At 43.9% G+C, this 24,413-nt stretch overlaps 1 protein-coding gene across 2 annotated transcripts in view; it reads left to right on the top strand.

Annotated features, from left to right (window-relative positions):
- Positions 1-24,413, top strand: part of ADGRA1 (adhesion G protein-coupled receptor A1) — a 679,465-nt gene that overhangs the window by 276,942 nt on the left and 378,110 nt on the right. For both annotated transcript variants that reach the window (XM_029061334.2, XM_029061335.2), the window contains exon 7: positions 9,463-9,676. In XM_029061334.2, coding sequence (XP_028917167.1) covers positions 9,463-9,676 — 214 coding nt within the window. The remainder of the gene's footprint in view (positions 1-9,462; positions 9,677-24,413) is intronic.

Here is a 24,413-nt window from a genome sequence, read left to right as displayed (position 1 = left end):
ATCCCATCTAAAAATATAGGTTTCTGTAAACCAGTCTCTCGTGTTAATTTTTTTTTATTGTAAGTGCAGATCTCTGCACTTATCATTTAGTTAGCAGGATTCACTTTACTCAGGGAGAGGTAAACCATAGGAACTGGCAAGATTGGCTTTGGTTGGGTGGGAAATTTATAGCCATATTCTAGACTGGAAGCTCCTTTTGGGCAGGAAATGTGTCTACCAACTCTATTATATTGTGACTATCCAAACACTCAAGATAATGCTCTGCACACAGTATGTGGTCAAAAAATATGAATGATTAATTAATTGATTGATTTCCAAGACATTCATTTGGGGGAAGAGTTCACTTATTATTTTCAGAGCACAATCGCCAGGCATTTTGAAAGATTTTAGCAAACGTCAGTATAATCAGATATTTAATCAGAGCAGCAGCTGTTTCTCAGAAAACCACTGACCAAAGGCTCCGTTCATCTTGAATACCCAATTTTCCAAAATATTCCCAAAGTATTTTTATCATCCTTCCAAGGGCAGGCGAAAGAGTGGAATGATTGAGAGTTTCATTTGGGCCGTTCTTAGGATCGCTGACGTGCCCCGAAGCATTTCTTTCGCCTGATGAAAACTCAAGAAAGACTGTGAAGAGGTTGGTTGGCATTAAAATGGATGGGATTTGGATTGGAAAATGGAAGCGTCTACTACAGCGTCTTAGCCGATTTTCCCCTTTTGTTGTCAGTTCTAGCCCGTCTCCATTTGCAAAGTGGCTTATGAAAGTCTGGAGAATTTTCTCACCGTTCCCTTTTGCAGCTTCAAATCCATCCCCCTTGTTTGCTTCACTCAGAGACCTTCTCTCACCATTCCTCAGTAGCCTCTCTTCTTTCTCTCCTTCAGTACCTTGTTGCGGACAGGGAATGTCTCTACCAACTCTGCTATACCATACTCTCCCAAGTGCTTAGTGCAGTGCTCTGCACACAGTAAGTCCTCAATAAATAGGATTGATTGATAGATTCTTGTCAGTCAGCCAGTCATGTTTTTGGGGGGCTTACAAAAAGTGTGCAGGGCACTGTACTAAGCACTTACAGAAACATTCCCTGAACGCAACGAGTTTACAGTCTAACGAGGGAGACAGGCATTGATCAAATAAATTACAGATATTCATTCAATCGTATTTATTGAGCACTTACTGTGTGCAGGGCACTGGACTAAACGCTTGATGGACATAAATGTTGAGGGGCTGGGAGGGGGGATGAATAAAGAAAACATGTCAGGGTGACACAGAAGGGAGTTGAAGAAAAGGAAAAGAGGGCTTAGTCAGGGAAGGCCTCTTGGAGGAGATGGGTTTTCAATAAGGCTTTGAATGAGGGGGAGAGTCATTGTCTGTCGATATGAAGAGGGAGGGCGTTCCAGGGCAGAGGCATTCATTCATTCATTCAGTTGTATTTATTGAGCGCTTACTATGTGCACAGCACTGTACTAAGCGCTTGAAATGTGCAATTTGGCAACAGAGATAATCCCTGCCCAATGACAGGATGTGGGTAAGAGGTAGACAGTGAGATAGATGAAATGGAGCTACAGTGAGCAGGTTAGTATTAGAGGAATGAAGTTTGCAGCCTGGGCAGTAGTATTCCTGATTTCAAGAGTAAATTCTGAGCCACCCAGAGCCCCATCCAAACAAGCCCGCTCCCTTCTTCGGTCTGAACTGAGCAGAGGAAAATGATGACTTTAGCATTGACTTGCAGTAGGCTATTGAACTCTTCTTTTGGGGGACGTGCCGGGACCTGAGAAGTACCTAAGTTCACCCCACATGCTGTGCCCCATACATGTTGACATACGTGAAGGCTGCCACAGGGTTTGTGCAGAAACCCCAAGAGTCAAGTCAGTCAATCAGTCGTATTTATTGAGTGCTTACTGTGTGCGGAGCCCTGTCCTAAGCACTTGGAAGACTGCAGTAGAACAATGTTGCAGACACATTCCCTGCCCACAGTGAGCTTACTGTCTAGAGACGATCAGTTTGGGTCACACGACCCTCCAACCTAGCAGCTGTGGGCCTGGTTCTATCTGCGATGGATGTTTTCTGTAACCTCACCTCAGCACTGTACTCGTCTGCTCAACTGTATATATTTTCATTACCCTATTTATTTTGTTAATGAGATGTACATCACCCTGATTCTATTTCTTTGCTATTGTCTTAATGAGATGTTCATCCCCTCGATTCTATCTATTGCTATCGTTCTTGTCTGTCCGTCTCCCCCGATTAGACTGTAAGCCCGTCAAAGGGCAGGGACTGTCTCTATCTGTTACCAATCTGTACAGTCCAAGCGCTTAATACAGTGCTCTGCACATAGTAAGTGCTAAATAAATACTATTGAATGAATGAATGAATTCATGCTTCCTAATGATAATAATAATAATGGTATTTGTTAAGCACTTACTATGTTGCAGGCACTGTACTAGGCACTGGGATGAATATAAATAAATCAGGTTGGACACAGTCCCTGTCTCACATGGGGCTCACAGTTTTATAATCCCCATTCCACAGATGAGGGAACTGAGGCACAGAGAAGTGAAGCCACTTGCCCAAGCATGCACAGAAGGCAAGTGGGAGATCTGGGATTAGAACCCAAGTCCTTCTGACTCCCAGGCCCGGCTTCTATCGACTACGCCAATCCTGCTTCTCTTTCATCTCGGCTCTGCTACTTCTCAGCTATGTGACTTTGGGCAAGTCACTCAACTGCTCTGTGCCTCAGTAACCTCATCTGTAAAATGGGGACTAAGACTGTGAGCCTCACATGGGACAAACTGACTACCCTGTATCTATCCCAACGCTTAGAACGGTGCCCTGCACATAGTAAGCGCTTAACAAATACCAACATTATTATTATTATTCTGAACTCTTCTACTACTTATTAGTAGTAGAACTTCATTCCCTCCCCACCCCTGAGTTTCCTGCTGAAATCTGCCCATTTCAGCTTGCCAGGTGAATCAGTCCAAGTGTGTGTTCACCTCACATTGTTTATTGCTTAATTGCATAGAATCCAGGTAGCATTTACCGGGAATGTGGACTTTTTCTAATCAGATTGAGGGCTTTATCCAGTAGTGTGGCATTCTTCTCTGTGGCATCATCTCTCAAAACGTTGGCTATCATAAGAAGATGATAATTAGATTAGAGAGAAGTGAAGTGATTTGCCCAAGTTCTTATGGCAGACCCGTGGCAGAGTCAAGATTAGAACCTAGGTCCTCTAACTCCCAGACCCATGCTCTTTTCACTAGTCCACGCTGCTCTTCTGATATTAGCTAACGGATCCAAAAATAATTTATCTAACATTCATTTCCTTGTCCCATTTCCTTCTATTTTTCTGGATTGACTGTGCTGGTGGGAATCAGCCCTAAAATGTAAGCTTTTCACAGGCAGGCACAACCTCTTTCCTTCTATTGCTTGATTATTAGACTTTTTGTTGTTGTTTTATATTCTTTTATTCTCCTTGGGGGCCAGAGAGGTGTGTCTAATTCTTAAGTATTTTTTCCCCACCCTTAGAACAGTTTTTGCAAATGGGGGCTCACTAATGATTATTATTAATATTAGAATGTTCTCTTCCAAACACAGCGCAGTGCAGTCTGCACACTATAGGAACTCCATATAGCAAAAGAGGAAAGGAGGAAAAGAAGAGGGGAGGGAAGGAGAGAGTTTAAATTGAAGAGGTGCGACTAGATGGTACCGGATCAATTTTTGCAGACTGAATAGAATTTTGAGGGGAAAAAAATAGGTAGCTTGATTATGCTTCTGGAATGAGCTCATCAGTTACTTTCATGTTCTGTAAAATTGTCAAGTTTAATGCAAAGTAACCAGAGTATTCTTCCCTGAATAAGCCCTCATTTCCTCTTCTCCCACTCCCTGCTGCATCACCCTTGAACTTGGAATTATGCCCTTTATTCACCTAACCCACACCCCACAGCTCTTCTATACATATCCATAAAATGCTTATATGCTTCTCGTATAGAGAGAGGCTTAGTGGATAAAGCACTAAGTAGTAAACGTACTACTTCTCTGTGTCTCAGTTATCTCATCTGAAAAATGGGGATTAAGACTGTGAGTCCCATGTGAGACAGGAACTGTGTCCAAACTGAGTTGCTTGTATCCACCCCCAGTATTTAGTACAGTGCCTGGCACGTAGTAAGCACTTAACAAATACCACAGTTATTACTATTATTATTATTACTATTATTATGTCTCCCCCTCTAAACTCTAAGCTCCTTGTGGTCAGGGAATGTACATACCAACTCTGTTATGATGTACTCTCATAAGCGCTCAGTAGAGTGCTCTGCACATAGTAAGCACTCAATAAATGTGATGGACTAATTGATGCATATTTATGACTTCAGGGAGGTTAAATTCATGGACCAGTAGGATTATGAAGGATTATTATAGTGAAGGTTAAGGCCCTTCACTATTCCTTTCTGGTTTGTTGTCAGTACTTAGAGTTATTTTCAGCACGTTTTTACTAGGAAAGGTGGAAAAAAGGGTAGTATGATCACACACACACACACACACACTCTCTCTCCCCCCTCCCGCACCCCCCAACAAATGAAAGAGAAAATAGAAGTCATAACCTTTAGTGCTAAGCACCATTGCTTGAACAAAGGGAGAATTCCTGTTGGCTTAAGTCTAGAACAGCTGTTTCATTTCAGAAAATCACAGCAGAGCCAAGGTCCATACAGAATATGCTGCAATTAGTCTTGGTCAATTCCTGGCTTGTATTTTCCAGAAGATTATTACTTTACCTCCTCTCCTCTCCACTTCCCCTTTTAAAAGAGGGCAAGAGAACCGTGGGACCCTATAAAAGACTCCTACCCTGTCCCTGAAGCATACCTTGGTTGTCTCTGTTTTTGTGATCAATCTGATCAATTAATGGTATTCACTGAGCACTTACCAAGTGCAGAGCACTGTCCTAAGTGCTTGGGAGAGTCCAGTACAATGGAAATATGGAACACCTTCCCTGCCCGGAACAAATTTACAGTTTCCTATTCATAATAATAATAATAATGTTGGTACTTGTTAAGCGCTTACTATGTGCAGAGCACTGTTCTAAGCGCTGGGGTAAACACAGGGGAATCAGGTCGTCCCACGTGGGGCTCACAGTCTTAATCCCCATTTTACAGATGAGGGAACTGAGGCACAGAGAAGTTAAGTGACTCGCCCACAGTCACACAGCTGACAAGTGGCAGAGCTGGGATTCGAACTCATGATCCCTGACTCCAAAGCCCGTGCTCTTTCCACTGCGCCACGCTGCTTCATGCAGTGCCTGATTTGGTTATTATTCAAGATGCGTAATACTCACCGTCTTGATCCCCTTTTTACAGATGAAGGGACTAAGGCTCAGAGAACTGAAGTGACTTGACCAAGGTCACATAACAGATGAATGACTAGAACCCAGTTCCTCCTGATTCCCAAGCCTGTGCTCTATCCATTAGGCCACGTTTCTTCTTGTCTTTCTGTCTCCCCTGCTAGAATGTTAATTCCTTGGGGCCGGCAATCTTGTCTGCTTTCTCTCTTGTGTTCTTCCAAGTGCTTACTTCAGTGCTCTGCGCATGGCAAGTGCTCAGTAAATACCACTGATTGACTGTTTACATTTTGCTGGCAGTTGGGGTTAGGGATGAGGCAGGCTGAAAAGAGCTAACAAGACAGAAAGCCACCATTTGGAGTTTTTCTCTACCTAAACTGGAAGGTCTCGGGTCCTGTCCATCTCCTGGGAAAAACGAGGTTGAAAGTGCAGCTCAGGCAGCCGTCGGGGCATAACCCCTCCTCCCACCCCTTGTCTTTCAGTCATTCATTCAGTCGTATTCCTTGAGTGCTTACTGTGTGTAAAGCACTGTATTAAGGGCTTGGGAGAGTACAGTATAACAATAATAATGTCGGTATTTGTTAAGCGCTTACTATGTGCAGAACACTGTTCTAAGCGCTGGGGTAGATACAGGGTAGTCAGGTCGTCCCACGTGAGGCTCACAGTTAATCCCCATTTTGCAGATGAGGTAACTGAGGCACAGAGAAGTTAAGTGACTTGCCCACAGTCACACAGCTGACAGGTGGCAGAGCCGGGAGTCGAACTCATGACTTCTGACTCTGAAGCCCAGGCTCTTTCCACTGAGCCACGCTGCTTCCCCAGTAAATGTTACCATTCCCCATGGAGTGTTAAAGGAGAGAATCCCTGAGCTCCTCTACCGGGATCTTATGAGATGAAACAAATCTGATCAGATGGATCTGGCGGAAAGAGGCCAGGCCCGGGAGTCAAAGGACCTGGGTTCTAATCCCGGCCGTGTCACTTATCTGCTGTGTATGACCTGGGGCGAACCGAAACCATTGGCTTTAAAGTCCCCTCCTCAGTCCGCTCCCTTTACCGCTCTGATGTCCACTTGCTCACTGGGTCTCCATCTCGTCCATCTCGCCGTCGACCCCTGGCCCACATCCTGCCACTGGTTTGGAATGCCCTCCCCCTTCATATCCGACAGATCATCACTCTCTCCAACTTAATAAGCCTTTTTCAAATCACGTCTGCTTCAAGAGGCCTTCCCTCACTTAGCCCTCATTCCCCCCATTTTGTCTCCCTTCTGCCTTTCCCTTACTCTTGGATTTGTACCCTGTATTCACCCCACCTCAACCCCTTAGCACTTTTGTATATACCCGTAATTTATTTTAATGTCTATATTGCCCTTTAGACTGTGAGCTCCTTGTGGGCAGGGAAGGTGTTTACCAACTCTGTTAGAGTTTACTCTCCCAAGTGCTAGTGCAGTGCTCCTTCCCCTAGACTGTAAGTTCCTTGCGGATGGGGAAATGCCTTCCAACACTGTCATATTGTACTCTTCCAAACACGTAGTATGGTGTTCTGCAAAAAGGAAGTGCTTGATAAATACTATTGATGGACTGATTGCTCTGCATACTGTAAGGGCTCTATAAATGGGGTTGATTTTTCTGTGCCTCAATTTCCTCATTTGTAAAATAAGTAGGTAAAGCCTGGTCTCCTTCCTACTTAGACTGTGATCCCCATGTGGGACAGGGACTCCTTTTTGCGTCACCCTGACTCGTTCCCTCTGCTCTTCCCATCTCACAGCCCACAGCACTCATGTCCATATCTGTCATTTTATTTATTTGCGCTGATGTCTGTCTCCCACCCATCAAGACTGAATTCTTGATTATCTGGTATCTACCCTAGTGCTTAGTATTATTAGTATTAGTATGATACTAATACTCCAGCCACGCTGGAGAAGCAGCGTGGCTCAGTGGAAAGAGCACGGGCTTTGGAGTCAAAGGTCATGGGTTCGAATCCCGGCTCTGCCACTTGTCAGCTGTGTGATTGTGGGCAAGTCACTTCACTTCTCTGGGCCTCAGTTACCTCATCTGTAAAATGGGGATTAAGACTGTGAGCCCTACGTGGGGCAACCCGATTCCCCTGTGTCTACCCCAGTGCTTAGAACAGTACTCTGCACATAGTAAGCGCTTAACAAATACCAACGTTATTAGTATTATTAGTATTGTGCTTGTTACCTAGTAAGTGCTTAAGAATACCGTAATTATTAGTACTGTGGCTTAGAGAAGCAGCATGGCTTAGTGGAAGGAGCACGGGCTTGGGAGTCAGAGGGCATGAGTTCTAATCCCAGCCCCGCCACTTGTCTACTGTGTGACCTTGAGCAAGCCACTTAACTTTTCTGTGCCTCAGTTATCTCATCTGTAAAATGAGGATGAAGACTGTAAGCCCCATGTGGGATAACTGTTTGCCTCATATCTACCCCAGCACTTAGAACAGTGCTCGGCACATAGTAAGCACTTAACAAATACCATTATTATTATTATAACCTACTTATTATTACATAATAATAATAATATAATGCTAATATTATTAGTATTATTATGTGAAGCAGCATGATTTATTATATTGAGAATGGGTCTGGGAGTCAGAAGAGTGCTAATCCTAGCACTGCCACTTGTCAGCTGTGTGACCTTGGACAAGTCATTTAACTGTTCTGTAAAATGGGGATTAAGACCGTGAGCCCCATGTGGGACATGGATTGTGTAAAACCTGATTAGCTTGTGTCTCTCCCAGTGCTTTAACAGTGCTTGATACATATTAAGCGCTTAAATGCCATCATCATTATTATTAGTAGTGGTATGGATTATTGTGGCCTCATTTTCATCCCAGTTGGTAGCACCTTTTGGAAACACACCACTCCAGCAGCCAGGGGTCAGGCATTCATTCATTCATTCATCCAATTGTATTTATGGAGCGTTTACTGTGTGCTGAGCACCATATTAAGTGCTTGGGCAGCGTGGCTCAGTGGAAAGAGTCTGGGCTTGGTAGTCAGAGGTCATGGGTTCGAATCCCGGATCTGCCACTTGTCAGCTGTGTGACTGTGGGCAAGTCACTTAACTTTTCTGCGCCTCAGGTACCGCATCTGTAAAATGGGGAATAAAACTGTAAGCCCCACAAGGGACAACCTGATCACCCTGTATCTACCCCAGCGCTTAGAACAGTGCTCTGCACATAGTAAGCACTTAACAAATACCAACATTATTATTATTATTATTATTACAATACAACAATAAACAGGCACGTTTCATGCCCACAATAAGCTTTCAGTCTTGTTGGGTGGGAGACAGACATCAATACAGATAAATAAAATAACAGATATGCACATGAGTGCTGTGGGCTGTGAGATGGGAAGACCAGAGGGAACAAGTCAGGGTGATGCAAAAGGGAGTGGGAGATGAGGAAAGGTGGGGCTTAGTCTCGGAAGGCCTCTTGGAGGGGAGGCTTGGAACAGAGCTACAGTGACTAAATGGGATGAGATGTTGCGTAGCAGGTGATCGAGTCCTTTAAAGATGGGCGGGTAACCACTGGAGGTTCTTGAGGAATGGGAAGACGTGGCCTAAATGTCGTTTTAGAAAAGTGATTCGGGCAACAGAGTGAAGTCTGGACTGGAGTGGGGAGAGACAGGAGACAAGGAGGTCAGCAAGGAGGCAGAAGCAGCATGGCGTAGTGGATAGAACATGGGCCTGGGACTCAGAAGGTCATGGGCTCTAATCCCATTTCTACCACTTATCTGCTTTGTGTGACCTTGGGCAAATCACTTCACTTCTCTGGGCCTCAGTTCTCTCATCTGTAAAATGGGGATGGAGGCCGTGAGCCCCAGGTGGGACAGGGACTGCGATTTGCTTGTACCCAGCCCAGCGCTTAGTACAGTGCCTGGTGAATAGTATAAGCGCTTAACAAACACCACAGTTATTATACAATAGTCAAGGTGGGATAGGAACAGTGCTTGGATCTGCAAAGTAGCAGTTAGGGTGGTGAGTGGGTGAATAGACTGGGGGTTTCAAGGAGCGTTGGAACTTTGTATCTCATGTATCTGAAGAGAACTCCATGAAAGGAGCACATTCCCTTACTGTATTTTGATTACTCCTTTCTCCCGGACTCCCTTTTGCAGCCGGCCCCCTGGAACTGCCCCTTTTTGAGCTGATTCCATCCCAGAGGCAAGTGGTTTTCCATGGGGATCGCCTGCCCTTCCAGTGCACCGCAACGTACGTCGACAACACCACCCAAGTCCACTGGCATCACAACGGACGCTTGGTTGAGAGCGACGAAGAGCGGGGCGTGATTGTGGAAGACAGCATCATTCACGACTGCTGCTTAGTTACCCGGTAAGGATTTCAGACTGCCATCGAGGCACGTGCCCAGAGAAAGTTTCTGGAGCGCAGAGATGGACAGTCACGCAGCCCAAGTGGCACTTTGGACAACTTTCATTTTAACTCAGTTAAGCGATGGAGTCGCCTGCCCAGGATAACAATAATAATAATAATAATAATGGTGGTACTTGTTAAGCACTTACTATGTGATAAGCACTAGTCTAAGCACTGGGATAGAATCAAGTAAATCTCGTTGGTTGCAGTCCTTGTCCCACATGGGGCTCATACTCTTCATTCCCAAAATAATAATAATAATAATAATAAAAATGGCATTTGTTAAGCACTTACTATGTGCCAAGCACTGTTCTAAGCAATAGGATAGATTCAAGGTAATCAGGTTGTCCCACGTAGGGCTCACAGTCTTAATCCCCGTTTTACAGATGAGGTCACTGAGGCACAGAGAAGTTAAGTGACTTTCCCAAAGTCACACAGCTAAGTGGCGGAGCTGGGACTAGAACCCATGACCTCTGACTCCCAAGCCTGTGCTTTTTCAACTAAGTACTCACAGTCTTAATCCCCATTTGACAGAGGAGGGAAATGAGGCCCAGAAATGTGAAATGACTTGCCCAAGGTCACACAACAGATAGCTATCCAGGATTAGAACCCAGGTCCTTCTGACCCCCAGGCCCGGGCTGTATTCATTAGGCCACGCTTCTTCCCTGTGACGTGTGGGTCTCCGTACTGTGCAGGGGAATTGATTAGATTGCTACTGGTTTGGGCTCTAGACTCCCACTTCACAAATCATCGGTGGTTTTTATTGGGCCCTTACTGTTTGCAGAGCACTTTAGTAAGCATTTAGGAGATTATAATGCAGCAGAATAATCAGACATGTTTCTTGCCTACAATGAGAAGGAGGAAGGAGAAAGGAGAAAGGGATATTTTCTAGAGAGGGAGGTGGACATTGAATAAATCAATTGCAGATATTCGTTCAATTGTATTTATTGAGCATTTACTGTGTGCTTTGCGCTTACTGTACTAAGCGCTTAGTATGTGCATAAATTGAGGGGGGGGTATATCAAATGCTTGAAAGGAAAAGAGCCAAGTGATCTGTGCTTAGAACAGTGCTTGGCACATAGTAAGCGCTTAACAAATACCATCATTATCATTATTATTATTATTATTATAAGCCACATGGAATGGAGAGGGAGATGAGGAAAAGTTGGCTTAATCAGAGAAGGCCTCTTGGAGGAGATACAATTTTAATAAGGCTGTGGAGGAAGGGAGGAGCTTCTAGACCAGAGGGAGGAAATGGGCAGAGGTTTGCTGGCAAGATAGGGGAGATTAAGGTTCCAGGAGTAAATTGGCGAGGAAAGAGCAAAGTGTGCTGGCTGGATTGTACTAAGAAATCATTTATTCATTTATTTATGTATATTAATATCTTTCTCTCCCTCTAGACTGTGAGCTCAATGTGGGCAGCGAATGTGTCCATTTGCTGCTATATTGTAATCTCCCAAGAACAGTGCTTTGCACACACTAAGCACTCAATAATTACGACTGAGCAGATGAATGAATGAAATGGGAGAAGTGAGATGATAGGAGAAGCAAAGTGATTGAGTGTTTTAAAGCTGATCGTAAGGAGTTCTGATTGATGGAGTCTCTTGAGGAGTTCATTCATTCAATAGTATTTATTGAGCGCTTATTATGTGCAGAACACTGTACTAAGCACTTGGAATGTACAAATCGGTAACAGATACAGTCCCTGCCCTTTGACGGGTTTACAGCCTAATCCGGGGAGGAGTGGGGAGACTTGGCCTGAATGCTTTTTTTTAAGAAAGGTAATCCAGGCAACAGGCGAAATATGGACTGGAGTGGGGAGAGACAAGTGGGGAATGATGATTTTAGAGAATCTGAGAATTCAAAATATGGACTGGAGTGGGAAGAGACAAGTGGGGAATGATGCTTTTAGAGAATTTGAGAATTCGAAGTATGGACTGGAGTGGGGAGAGATAAGTGGGGAATGATGATTTTAGAGAATTCGAGGGGGGTCGAAAGATCAGAGGTCTCTGTGAGGGGGAAGGACAGATTGGAAGGAGGAGTTATGTGATAGAGAAGGCAGTTGAGAACGTTGTGATCAGATGATGGATTTCGGAGTCGGTGAGGGTAGAGATTGTACAGCGACTAGAAATGATGAAATCGGGCAAGTGTCCGAGCTGGTGATAGATGAGGTGGGGTGGTCAGGAGGTCACTGGAGTTGAGAAATGAGAGGAAACAGGCAGTGAAAGGGTCATCGGGAACAACCGTGTGGCAATTGAAGTCCCCGAGAAGCAATGTAGAGATGGAGGAAGGGAGAAGCAATGTGAGGAAGGGGTAAAATGGTTGAGAAAGTGGGAAGAGGGGCCTGGGGGAGGGAGCGGGGGGCGGTAGATGATAAGCTCGTCATGGGCAGGAATATGTCTGTTACATTGTTACGTCATACTCTCCCCAGCGTTTAATACAGGGCTCTGCCCACAGTAAGCGCTGGATAAATACGATTGACTGAGTGTGATTAGTATCAGGAGTCGGAGGAAGAGGCAGATGATATGGGCTTTAAAGGAAGGGAATGTGAAGGAGGTAGAAGTGGAATGGTGCAAAACTGGCATTGGGGAATGAGAAAGAAGCCCACTCCTCCTCTTTCCAGGGGAGTCTTGGGAAATAGGAGAAGATAAACTTTCCCCCTCCCACCTCCCAAAGAGAGCAGCAGGGAGGACTGTGTCATCTCTTCTCTACCCACGATAAGAAGCAGTATGGTAGAGCAGGGCCCTGGGAGTCAGAAGGTCATGGGTTCTAATCCTGCCTCCACCACTTGTCTGCTGGGTGACCTTGGGTAAGTCACTTCACTTCTCTGGGCCTTAGTTACCTCATTTGTAAGATGGGGATTGGGACTGTGAGCCCCACATGGGAGTACGATATAACAATATAACAAAGCGAGTTTACAGTGTAGAGGTGGAGAAGGGATCAGATGTGTTTAGTGACATGAGGGGAGCGACTCCTAATAATGCTGGTATTTGTTAAGCGCTTACTATGTGCAGAGCACTGGTCTAAGCGCTGGGGTAGATACAGGGTAATCAGATTGTCACATATGACGCTCACAGTCTTAATCCCCATTTTACAGATGAGGTAACTGAGGCACAGAGAAGTGAAGTGACTTGCCCACAGTCACACAGCTGAGAAGTGGCAGAGCTGGGTTAGTAACGTCAGGGCAAAGGGAAGACCAACCTGGAGTGAGAGGTCATTTCTTAGCTTGCCATTCAGCCCTTGGCCACTCAGCTGCCTCTGCCACTTGCCTGCTGTGTGGCCTTGGGCAAGTCACTTCACTTCTCTGTGCCTCAGTTACCTCATCTGTACAATGGGGATTTAAATCCTCTTACCCCCTTCTTAGACCGGTGGCGTCCAGTGGTAAAGGGACTGTGATTATCTTCTCAAGACTGTAAGCGGTTTGTAGATGGGGAATGTGGCTACCAACTCTGTTATAATGAGAAGCAGTGTGGCTCAGTGGAAAGAGCCTGGGCTTGGGAATCTGAGGTCATGGGTTCGAAGCCCGGCTCTGCCACTTGTCAGCTGTGTGATGGTGGGCAAGTCACTTAACTTCTCTGTGCCTCAGTTACCTCATCTGTAAAATGGGGATTAAGATTGTGAGCCTCACGTGGGACGACCTAATTACCCTGTATCTCCCCCAGCGCTTAGAACAGTACTCTGTACATAGTAAGCGCTTAACAAATACCAACATTATTATTACTCTCCCAAGCATTTAGTACACTGCTCTGTACATGGCGCTCGATAAATATGACAGATTATTTTGAATCTCTTCAAATGTTTAGTACAGTGCTTGGAACATAGTACGTGCTTAAAAAGTACCATTTATATAAGGAGGAAAAAAATCTTTTGAGGTGCCAGTGGAGGAGGTTTGAAAACCATCCGGTAGTTTCTGGAAGGAGAAGTCCCTGCCAGGTTTTTGATCAAAACTAAAATCCTGATCCCAAAGGACAAAGCTTGTGCCATAATTTCTGCTCCAATTCTTCCCTCAGAATGGCCTCTAGGCCGGAAGCTTCTTGTGGGCAGGGACTGTGCCTACCAACTCTGTTGTACTGTAATTTCAATTCAATTCAATTGTATTTATTGAGTGCTTACTGTGTGCAGAGCACTATACTAAGCCCTTGGGAGAGTACAATAGAATGCTAAACAGACATTCCTTGCCCACAGCGACCTTACAGTCTAGAGGAGGAGACAGAAATAATAGCTATAAACCAATAAATCAATAAATCACAGCTATATAAACGTTAATATAAATAAGTAAATTACAGATATAATAAATGCATTACAGTTATTGATATATAAATTATAGATACGCCCAAGCGCTTAGTAAGGTGTTTTCCACACAGTAAGCACTCAATAAATAGTATTGATGGATTGATAAATACCATTGACAGTTTAATTGAAAATGGCTTCCACAACCCATTTACATTTTTTATATGATTATGACATTTCGATCCAGGAATAATGACGAAGCTCAGGAGAAGTAAAATCAAATATCGTTATTCCTGGCAAGAAGGACTAAATGCGAGTAGAATTTCAAACACCGTTTTCCTCCCATAAGGAAGTATCACAGGCCAAGAAAAATGTCACGTGACAGAACGTTGTTTCAAAAGTTAGTTAAATTAGTGCAGTGAAATGTATTTATTTTACTCTGCCTCTCTGTTGGAGAATGAAGTATGTGTTTTAATATTTAACCAATTAATAGAGTGAAAAAGATTTGGTTGGATATTTGTGTTGTAAATTTATAACTAGAAACATCTGGAGAACTAGAACTGTACTAAAAAAATTCAGTAAAATCTGTTTAGACTGGGAGCTTTTTGAAATTTTATCTTCACATTCAAAAGAGGCTTAGGAGTAGTATTACATGTTCTGTGAGGGGTGAAGTACTTTAATCTGAATTTATATCAAAGTTCATCGGAAGCTGGGAATGAGAGTCATGCTTCTGTTGGACTTTCCCAAGTGCTTATTAGAGTACACTGCACCCAGTGAGTGCTCAATAAATACCACCCCAGACACATGAGCGTTGTTCTTTGTATTAGAAAATAATGCCAGTAATAATGTGTGAGTTTATGGCTGAAAAGGAGCTTGTAGAACTGGTGATTCATTCCTCACTATAAATTTATAAAAATAGTCATCGATTCATCCATCAAATAATAGCATTTATTAAACAACTTCTCTGTACTAGGCAATGTATTGAGTGTTTGGAAGAGGACACCAGCAAAGTCATAGACCCCCAAATCTTGAAGCAATTGCAATCTATTGGGGGAAATAGACAAAAATTGTTTTCATTCTTACAGACGCAGCCCACTGTGGACAGGGATTGTCTGTATTTGCTGCATTGAACTTTCCAAGCACTTAGTACAGTGTTCTGCACACAGTAAGCGCTCAATAAATACGATTGAATGAATTATAAAATCCTTGAGAGCAGTAATTGTGTCTACCTACTCCTAAGTGCTCAGTACAGTGTTCTGCACCCAGCAAGTGCTCGATAAATACCATCGATTAGTTGATTTACAAAAAGTGAAAGCAAGAGGGAGAACAAGTATGAGGCGGGCATTATTATTGTTATTGTTGTTATTATTATTACATTTGTTAAAGACTTACTAGAACCAAAACACTAAGGTAGATGGTGATTATCAGATTGGACACTGTCCCTCTTTCACAGAAGACTCAAAATCTAGCTTATCCCCATTTTACAGATGAAGAACCTGGGGTTTAGAAAAGTAAGTTTGAAATGACAGTGGGACATCCAGTAAAGATGTCCTGAAGGCAGTAGGAAATTCAAGATTAATAACAATAATTGTGGTAATTGTCAAGGGCTTACTGTGTGCCAAGCCCTATTCTAAGTGCTGAAGTAGTTACAAGTCAATCAGTTTGGACACAGTCCCTGTCCCGCATGGAGCTCACAGTCTTAATCCCCATTTTTACAGATGAGGTAAATGGGGCCCAGAGAATAATAATAATAATAATGTTGGTATTTGTTAAGCGCTTACTATGTGCAGAGCACTGTTCTAAGCGCTGGGGTAGATACAGGGTAATCAGGTTGACCCACGTGAGGCTCACAGTTAATCCCCATTTTCCAGATGAGGTAACTGAGGCCCAGAGAAGTGAAGTGACTTGCCCACAGTCACCCAGCTGACAAGTGGCAGAGCCGGGAGTCGAGCTCATGACCTCTGACTCTGAAGCCCAGACTCTTTTCCACTGAGCCACGCCCAAGGTCACACAGCAGGCAAGTGATGGAGCCAGGATTAGAACCCAGCTCCTTCCGACTTCCAGGCCAGTGCAGAGAAGGAGAAAGGTTGGGACCAAAGAGATAAATTTGGGAGTCAGTCGGGGGTGAAGAGGTAGATTTGGGAGTCATTTGCATAGAGATGGTAATTGAAGTCATGCATATGAATGAGTTCACTGAGAAAGTGTGTGTAAAATGGGAGAATGTAAGGGGATTAGAACTGAGTTTTGAGGGATTCCCACAGTTTGGAGATGGGAGGCAGAGAAGAAATGGCTAGAGAAGAAAGGAGAACCAGAAGAGGACAGTGTCCCTGAAAATAAGGTTAGATCACATTTCCAGAAAAAGGGGGTCGTCCAAGGTATCCAAGACTGCTGAGTGGTAGAGAAGGATTAGGATGGAGAAGTGTCCGTGGGATTTGGCTCGATGAAAACATTGCAATAGATTGGAGTCAGTCTGTCATTTGTACTTATGTGTGCAGAGCTCTGTATTAAGCGCTTGGAAGAGTCCACTATAACAATATACGAATGTATGGTTCCTGTGGAGGGGTTGGAAACCATTCATTCACTCATTCATTCACTAGTATTTATTAAGCGCTTACTATGTGCAGAGCACTGTACTAAGCATTTGGAATGTACAAATCGGCAACAGAGAGAGACAATTCCTGCCCAGTGACGGGCTTACAGTCTAATCGGGGGAGACAGACAGACAAAAACAATAGCAATAGTAACCAGAGTTCAGGGGTTCTAGAAGGGAATTAAAGGAGACGAAGAAGTGAAGGCAGAGAGTGGAAACAACTGGTTTGGATTTGGAAAGCAATATTGGAGCGAGATGGGGTGATGATTGGAAGTTGTCACTGGGTCAGGGGAGGTTTTTCATTTTAGGATATGGGATACATGGGCATTTTGGAAGGAGCTGAATCTTATTAAAACTATTTTCACTTCTGTAAAATACAGAAAGAGTAGTATGATTTCTAGGTCTCTTGCCTGAGCCACTGAAGGTAGTGTGTGTCTAACTTTAATCTCATGGCCTTCCAATCCTTACGAGGCCAATTATAATTATAACAAATGTAATAATTATAAATTGTGGTCTTTCTTAAGCACCTACTTGGTAACAAGCACTGTACTGAATGCCGGGAGAGACACATGATAATCAGAACAGACCCCGTCCCTGTCACACAGTGGGCTCACCGTCTTAATGGAAGGGAATTTAATTCCCATTTCACAGAAGAAGAAACTGAGGCACAGAAAAGTAAAGCCTAGGGTCTCACTGCAGGCAAGTGGTAGAGCTGAGGTGAGAACCCAGGTCCTCTGATTCCAAGGCCCCTGCTGTTTCCTCTAATCACTATGGTGTTTGTTAAGTGTTTACTATAAGCCAGGCACTGTTCTAAGGGCTGGGACACCATGCTAAGCACTGGTCACACCAATCTGTATGTCTAATTCCACGATGACTTACCCAACGGAGAGGGCCCAGTGGAGCCTGCCTCTATTCTGTGACCACAGGCTGCCACTATTCCACTGGGTGCTCGGCACAGAAAGAAAGGGCCAGAGTGTGGGGACGATTCAGTGCCAACCATCACCGCTACAGCAAAAACAGCTCCATCACACATCCCGCTGAAGAGAGGATATGACTATAAAAATGTTGGCATTTGTTAAGCGCTTACTATGTGCAAGCACTGTTCTAAGCGCTGGGGGAGTTACAGGGTAATCAGGTTGTCCCACGTGAGGCTCACAGTTAATCCCCATTTTACAGATGAGGTAACTAAAGCACAGAGAAGTTGTGACTTGCCCACAGTCACACAGCTGACAAGTGGCAGAGCCGGGAGTCGAACCCATGACCTCTGACTCCGAAGCCCAGGCTCTTTCCACTGAGCCACGCTGCTTCTTCTCCAATGGGGTACCAGCAGTGCTCATCTGCATGCTGTGAAACTCTGCCAACGTACCCCATCTGGCCCTCTGTTTAAGTGTGCCAGCGTGCCCGAGATTTTCTCAGCAAAAACTACTCTCACTTGTAAATGTAGTTTTGGCAGCCCCACTCATCAAGAACCTCCAGTGGTTGTCCATCTAACAGTAACGCCTCACCATTGGCTTTAAAGCAGTCCATCACCTTGCCTCCTCCTACCTCACCTGGCTACTCTCTTGCTACCAGCCAGCCCAAACTCTTCGCTCCTCTAATGCCAACCTTCTCATTGAACCTCCATCTCTCTATCTCACCACCTATCTCTCGCCCATATCCTGCCTCGGGCCTGGACCGCCCTCCCTCCTCAGATCTGACTGACAATTATTCTCTCCTTCAAAACGTTACTGAAGGCCCATCTCGTCCCAGAGACCTTCCCCGACTAAGCCCTCCTTTCCTCTTCTCCCACTCCCTTCTGCGTCGCCCTGACTTGCTCCCTTTATTCATCCCCTCTCCCAGCCCCACACCACTTATGTCCAAATCCGTAATTCATTTGTTCATTTAATGTCTGTCTCCCCCTCTAGAATGTAAACTCGACATGGGCAGGGAATGTGTCAGTTTTATTGTTTTTATTATATTTTACTGAGAAGCAGCGTGGCTTAGTGGAAAGAGCACGGGCTTAGGAGTCAGAGGTCATGGGTTCTAATCCCAGCTCTCCCACTTATCAGCTATGTGACTTTGGGCAAGTCACTTAACTTCTCTGTGCCTCAGTTCCCTCATCTGTAAAATGGAGATTAAGACTGTGAGCCCCACGTGGGACAACCTGATTACCTTTTATCTACCCCAGCACTTAGAACAGTGCTTGGCACATAGTAAGCACTTAAAAACTATTATTATTATTATTGTTCTATTTTACTCTTCCAAGTGCTTAGTATAGTGCTCTGCACACAGTAAGAGCTCAATAAATAATATTGACTGATTGCCTGACTGACTGACCACCTGCAGTGTCACCTCTAAATTGGAAAACAAACTGTTCTCCTAAAACATGAGGTTGCATTCTAGATGAATCTACATTAAGGAAAACTCATGTTTTGGTACAGTATGTCTTTCACCACACACATACACACAAACTGCTTTTTCCCACACTCTCTCAACTTCTCCAAACAGACACAATCCATCTGAGGGATGTTCCCATATTTTGTTGTCATTGTCTCTCCAAAATGTGAAAAGAAAATACATATTCTAGAAGAACTGTCTGTACTTCCTCAGTCAAACAATTTTATGGTTCGAGGGGTTAATGCTGTGATAGTAGAATTTAGAAATGGTACATTCTCCAACAAAGCTCTTCTCCTTTTTAAGTTAAAGGAAAATTTGAAAGAAGAGGTCCTGGGGGAAAATTAGAAATAGGTTCATGTTTAAATTCCAAGACATTGTCTGGGTGTCTTTGGGGGCATTCCTTGTGTTATTGTAATTTATTGTCTGAGTTCTAAACTTGAAAAGTTTTTCAGTTGAAAAATGAGAGGAACTTTGGAGCATCATTTTTTTTTCTCTCCAGTCTACCTCAATAGCAAGTAATTAAACATTTAACAATCTTCAGAAAAGAGATGAAACATTTCTCCTGCATCAGTGGATCAAGTTTGGAAAAATTCCCTCATAATTTCTCAATTCTGAACTGAATTACAAAAGGTATTCGTAGTGGGAGAGAGGGAGAACAAGAGAGCATGTGATAGAGAATTTAGAGAGAGCATAAATCGTGGAATTTCTCCGAATCGAATGTCTTCGATTAGCCCCAGTGGGTCACAACCTAAATATGATTTCCTTGACATGGTAAATGTAAAGTGTTTAATGGATCCACCAATGCTGAATTATTCTGCATTCGCTCAGCATTTGAACCAATGGATTATTTTTCCAAAGTAGTAGATTGGATACCATTAGAAACATTAATAATATAGGTGCAGTGGACTCTGAAGACCTCTCTGGGAAATAATAATAATAATAATAATGGTATTTAAGAACTTACCTTGTGCCAGGCACTGTTCTAAGTGCTGGGATGGATAAAAGCATATCAAGGTGGACAAAGTCCCTAACCCACATGGGGCTCACAGTCTCAATCCCCATTTTACAAATGAGATAACTGAGGTTCAGAGAAGTGAAGCGATTTGTCCAAAGTCACACAGCAGACAAGTGGTGGTGCCGAAATTAGAACCCATGACTTTCTGACTCCCAGACCCGTGCTCCATCCACTACACTGGGCTGCTTCTCCTTACTTCCGACACTAGGTTTCAGTGATTCTCAATTGTAGGAGGGGCTAACCCTATAGGTTTCCCACTATTTTAGCTGAAATGTAATAATAATAATTGTTGCATTAGTTGAGAGTTTACTAGGTGCCAAGCATTATACTAAGTGCTGGAGTAGAGAGAAGATAATTAGGTCCCTCATGAAGTTAATAGTCTAAGTAGGAGGGAGAACAGGAATGGACTCCCAACTTGGCAGATGAGGGAACTGAGAGACTGAGTTAAGTGAAGCTACTTGGCTGAGGTCACACAATAGGCAAATGGAGGAGCCTGGATTAGAACCCAAATCCCCAGACTCCCAGGCCCCTGTTCTGTCCATTAGGCCACACTGCTTCCCTAGTGTAGTGTCTCTTACATATTGAGCACTCACTGGTTATGATGCACATAAGCAGCGTGGTCTAATGGATAGAACATGGGCCTGGGAGTCAGAAGGATCTGAGTTCTAATCCTGCTCTGCCGCTTGTCTGCCGGGTGACCTGGGGCAAAGCATTTCACTTCTCTGGGCTTCAGTTACTTCATCTGTAAAATGGGGATTACGGCTGAGAGCCCCATATGGGACCGGGATTCGATCCAATCTGATAACCTCGCATCTACCCCAGGGCTTTGGACAGTGCTTGGCTTTGCACACGGTAAGCGCTCAATAAATATGATCGAATGAACATAGTAAGTGCTTCACAAATAACATCATTATCGTTATCATTATGCACTGTACTAAGCACTTGGGCAAATGCAACAGGAGGAAATGAAACATTCTCTCATACACTGATGGTCATTTTCACCTAGATTTATATGGTACTTTATTTTATTAATAATGATAATAATAATAATAGTATTTGTTAAGTGCTTACTATGTGCCAACAATAATAATAATAATAATAATGTTGGTATTTGTTAAGCGCTTACTATGTGCAGAGCACTGTTCTAAGCACTGGGGTAGTTACAGGGTAATCAGGTTGTCCCACGTGATGCTCAAAGTCTTCATCTCCATTTTACAGATGAGGGAACTGAGGCACAGAGAAGTGAAGTGACTTGCCCACAGTCACACAGCTGACAAGGGGCAGAGTTGGGATTCGAACGCATGACCTCTGATTCCCAAGCCTGGGCTCTTTCCACTGAGCCACGCTGCTTCTCTAAGTGCCAAGCACTCTTCTAATTCCACTCTCTGGTTTTATTAAAGGAAAATGCTTCAGATGCTTCCCATTCAGTGAGTTAGATTGGGGTGTGGTAAATGGGATGGAGAAACAGGAATAGCTACCAGATCGACTAGCAGAGAAGCAGCATAGCATAGTGGAAAGAGCCCGGGCTTGGGTGTCAGAAGTCGTGGGTTCTAATCCTGGCTCCGCCACTGATCAGTTGGGTGACTGACTTTGGGCAAGTCACTTGACTTCTCTGTGCCTCAGTTACCTCATCTGGAAAATGGGGATTAATAATAATAATGTTGGTATTTGTTAAGTGCTTACTATGTGCAGAGCATGTTCTAATCACTGGGGGAGATACAGGGTAATCAGGTTGTCTTACATGAGGCTCACAGTTAATCCCCTTTTTACAGATGCGGTGACTGAGGCCCAGAGAAGTGAAGTGACTTGCCCACAGTCACACAGCTGACAAGTGGCAGAGCTGGGTTTCGAACCCATGACCTCTTACTCCCAAGCCCGGGCTCTTTCCACTGAGCCATGCTGCTTCTCTAAGACTGTGAGCCCCATGTGGGACAACCGGATTACCTTGTATCTACTCCAGCGCTTAGAGCGGTGCTTGGCACATAGTAAGCACTTAACAAATGCTATCATTTTTATTATTATTATTTATTATCTGATGCATTTAGTTATAATAGACACCATTCATTCCCTCTGTTCTGACTTTCTAGTCATGGCAGGGCGATTGTGCTCATTTCAGACTAGTCACCCATCCCTCCCATAGGAATTTCGATAACACTAATAGGCTTTTCTTCCACCTCACTATTCAGTCACTGGTACTTACTGAGCACTTACTGTGTTTGGAGAATTCATTCATTCATTCAATTGTATTTATTGAGTGCTTACTGGGTGCTGAGCACAGTACTAAGTGCTTGGAAAGTACAGTTCAACAACAGAGACCATCAATCCCTGCCCATAATGGGCTTACAGTCTAGAAGGGGGGAGACAGACATCAAAACAATAAACAGGCATCAATAGCATCAATATAAATATATATATATATACACATCAGAACAAGTAAACAAGCATTATTATAAATAAATAGAATTATAGATATGTACATATATGCACAAGTGCTGTGGGGCAGGGATGGGGGTAGAGCAAAGGGGGGAAGTCGGGATGATGGGGAAGGGAGGGGAAGCTGAGGAAAAGGGGGGCTTAGTCTGGGAAGACCTCTTGGAGGAGGTGAGCCTTCAGTAGGGCTTGGGTGCTTAGGAGGATGTAATGTGATATAGTTGTTGGATTCCATCCCTGCTCACAAGGATTTTGCAGTCTACAGGGACTAGAAATTTCCCCATTTGGAAATTTACAGATTGGGATTCTACAGTGCTTCCCCTCTGATATGGAGCACTTTCCAGTAATGTAAGGAGAATGATCCAGAGAAGCAGTGTGGTCTAATGGAAAGAGAAAAGGCCTGGTTGTCAGAGGACCTGGGTTCTAATCCTGGCTCCGAAACTTGTCTGCTCTGTGACCTTGGGCAAACAATTTATCAACTCTATTATATTGTACTCTACCAAAGTCGTAGTACAGTGTTCTACACACCTTAAGCACTCAATCAATATGATTGATTGGTCCACCCTAGGAATTTCTTCTGGTTGGGTCAGCTGATAGATGCCGGGCATACCAAAACTGAAATGGCATCTGAGCCTCGAATAGACTAGAGCGGTAATTAATTACAACCATAGATCAGTTGCCTTCTGTTTACCTTCCCCTCTGCTTGTGACACCTGCTTTCTTTCTAAATGAGAAACGAATTGTTAGTAAAAAAAAAAAACAAAGGAACCTCCAGCATAAACACAATCTTGTGATTCCATTTTCTCCATAAACAGAGGCTGAGTGAGCCAATATAGATGACAGATATTACGATTTCTCAGCTTCATCTTTTTTTTCTTCCCTTAGCCCCTTTATGGAGATGGCTCGATCAATCAACCAGAAGCATCTATCGAGCATTTATTGGGTGCAGAACACTGCAATTAGCTCTTGGAAAAGTACAATAAAATTAATAGTCATATCCAAGTCTAAAGGAGTCCATAACCTAGCGGGGAAGACTGATGCTAACAAAATAGGAGTAATAGTAGTAATAATAATTTATTAAGTGTTTCCTGTGAGCACTTAGTACAGTTCTCAACCCACAGGTTGGAATTAGTCTGGGTCCCTGGCCCCAGGAGGGGCTCAGAGAAGCAGCATGGCTCAGTGGAAAGAGCATGGGCTTGAGAGTCAGAGGTCATGGGTTCAAATCCTGGCTCCGCCCCTTGTCAGCTGTGTGACTTTGGGCAAGTCACTTCACTTCTCTGGGCCTCAGTTACCTCATCTGTAAAATGGGGATGAAGACTGTGAGCCCCACGTGGGACAACCTGATCACCTTGCATCTACCCCAGTGCTTAGAACAGTGCTTGGCACATAGTAAGTAAGTGCTTAACAAGTACCAACATTATTATGAGAATAAGTGGGGAAGAGGACCGGAGACAAACCCATCAGAAGAGATGAAACAGTAAAATATTCAAACAACATAAAGGACAAGGACAGATGCATAATAAACAAAATAATAATAATAATGGTATTTGTTACGTGCTTACTATGTGCCAAGCATTGTTCTAAGCTCTGGGGTAGATACAAGCTAATCAGGTTGGGCACAGTCCCTGTACCACCCGGGGCTCACGGTCGTAATCCCCGTTTTACAGATGAGGGAACTGAGGCCCAGAGAAGCGAGGTGACTCGCCCGAGGTCACCCAGCAGATAAGTGGCAGAGCTGGGATTAGAACCCAGGTCCTTCTGACTCCCAGGCCCATGTTCTATCCACTAGGCCATGCTGCTCCCCTAAAATAAAAACAAAAGTCAGTAGAGAACTGTGGCTAGAGAAGCAGAATTTCAGACTGCTCATAATTCAGAGTTCAAGGTGTACAGAAGCAAAGGGGGATATGAATATTAGCACTGTCTTTTTCTCTATCAATCGGTCATACTTCCTGAGGGCTTAGTGTTTGCGGAACACTGTACTAAGCACTTGGAAGAGTACATTATAACAGATTTGGTCGAAACGTTCACTGCCCAATCAATGATTTTTATTGAGCAATC

The sequence above is a fragment of the Ornithorhynchus anatinus genome, chromosome 3 (genome assembly GCF_004115215.2).
Source record: "Ornithorhynchus anatinus isolate Pmale09 chromosome 3, mOrnAna1.pri.v4, whole genome shotgun sequence".
Taxonomy (NCBI): domain Eukaryota; kingdom Metazoa; phylum Chordata; class Mammalia; order Monotremata; family Ornithorhynchidae; genus Ornithorhynchus; species Ornithorhynchus anatinus.
The sequence above is the reverse complement of the archived record's forward strand: the minus strand, read 5'-3'. Positions and strand labels throughout refer to the sequence as shown.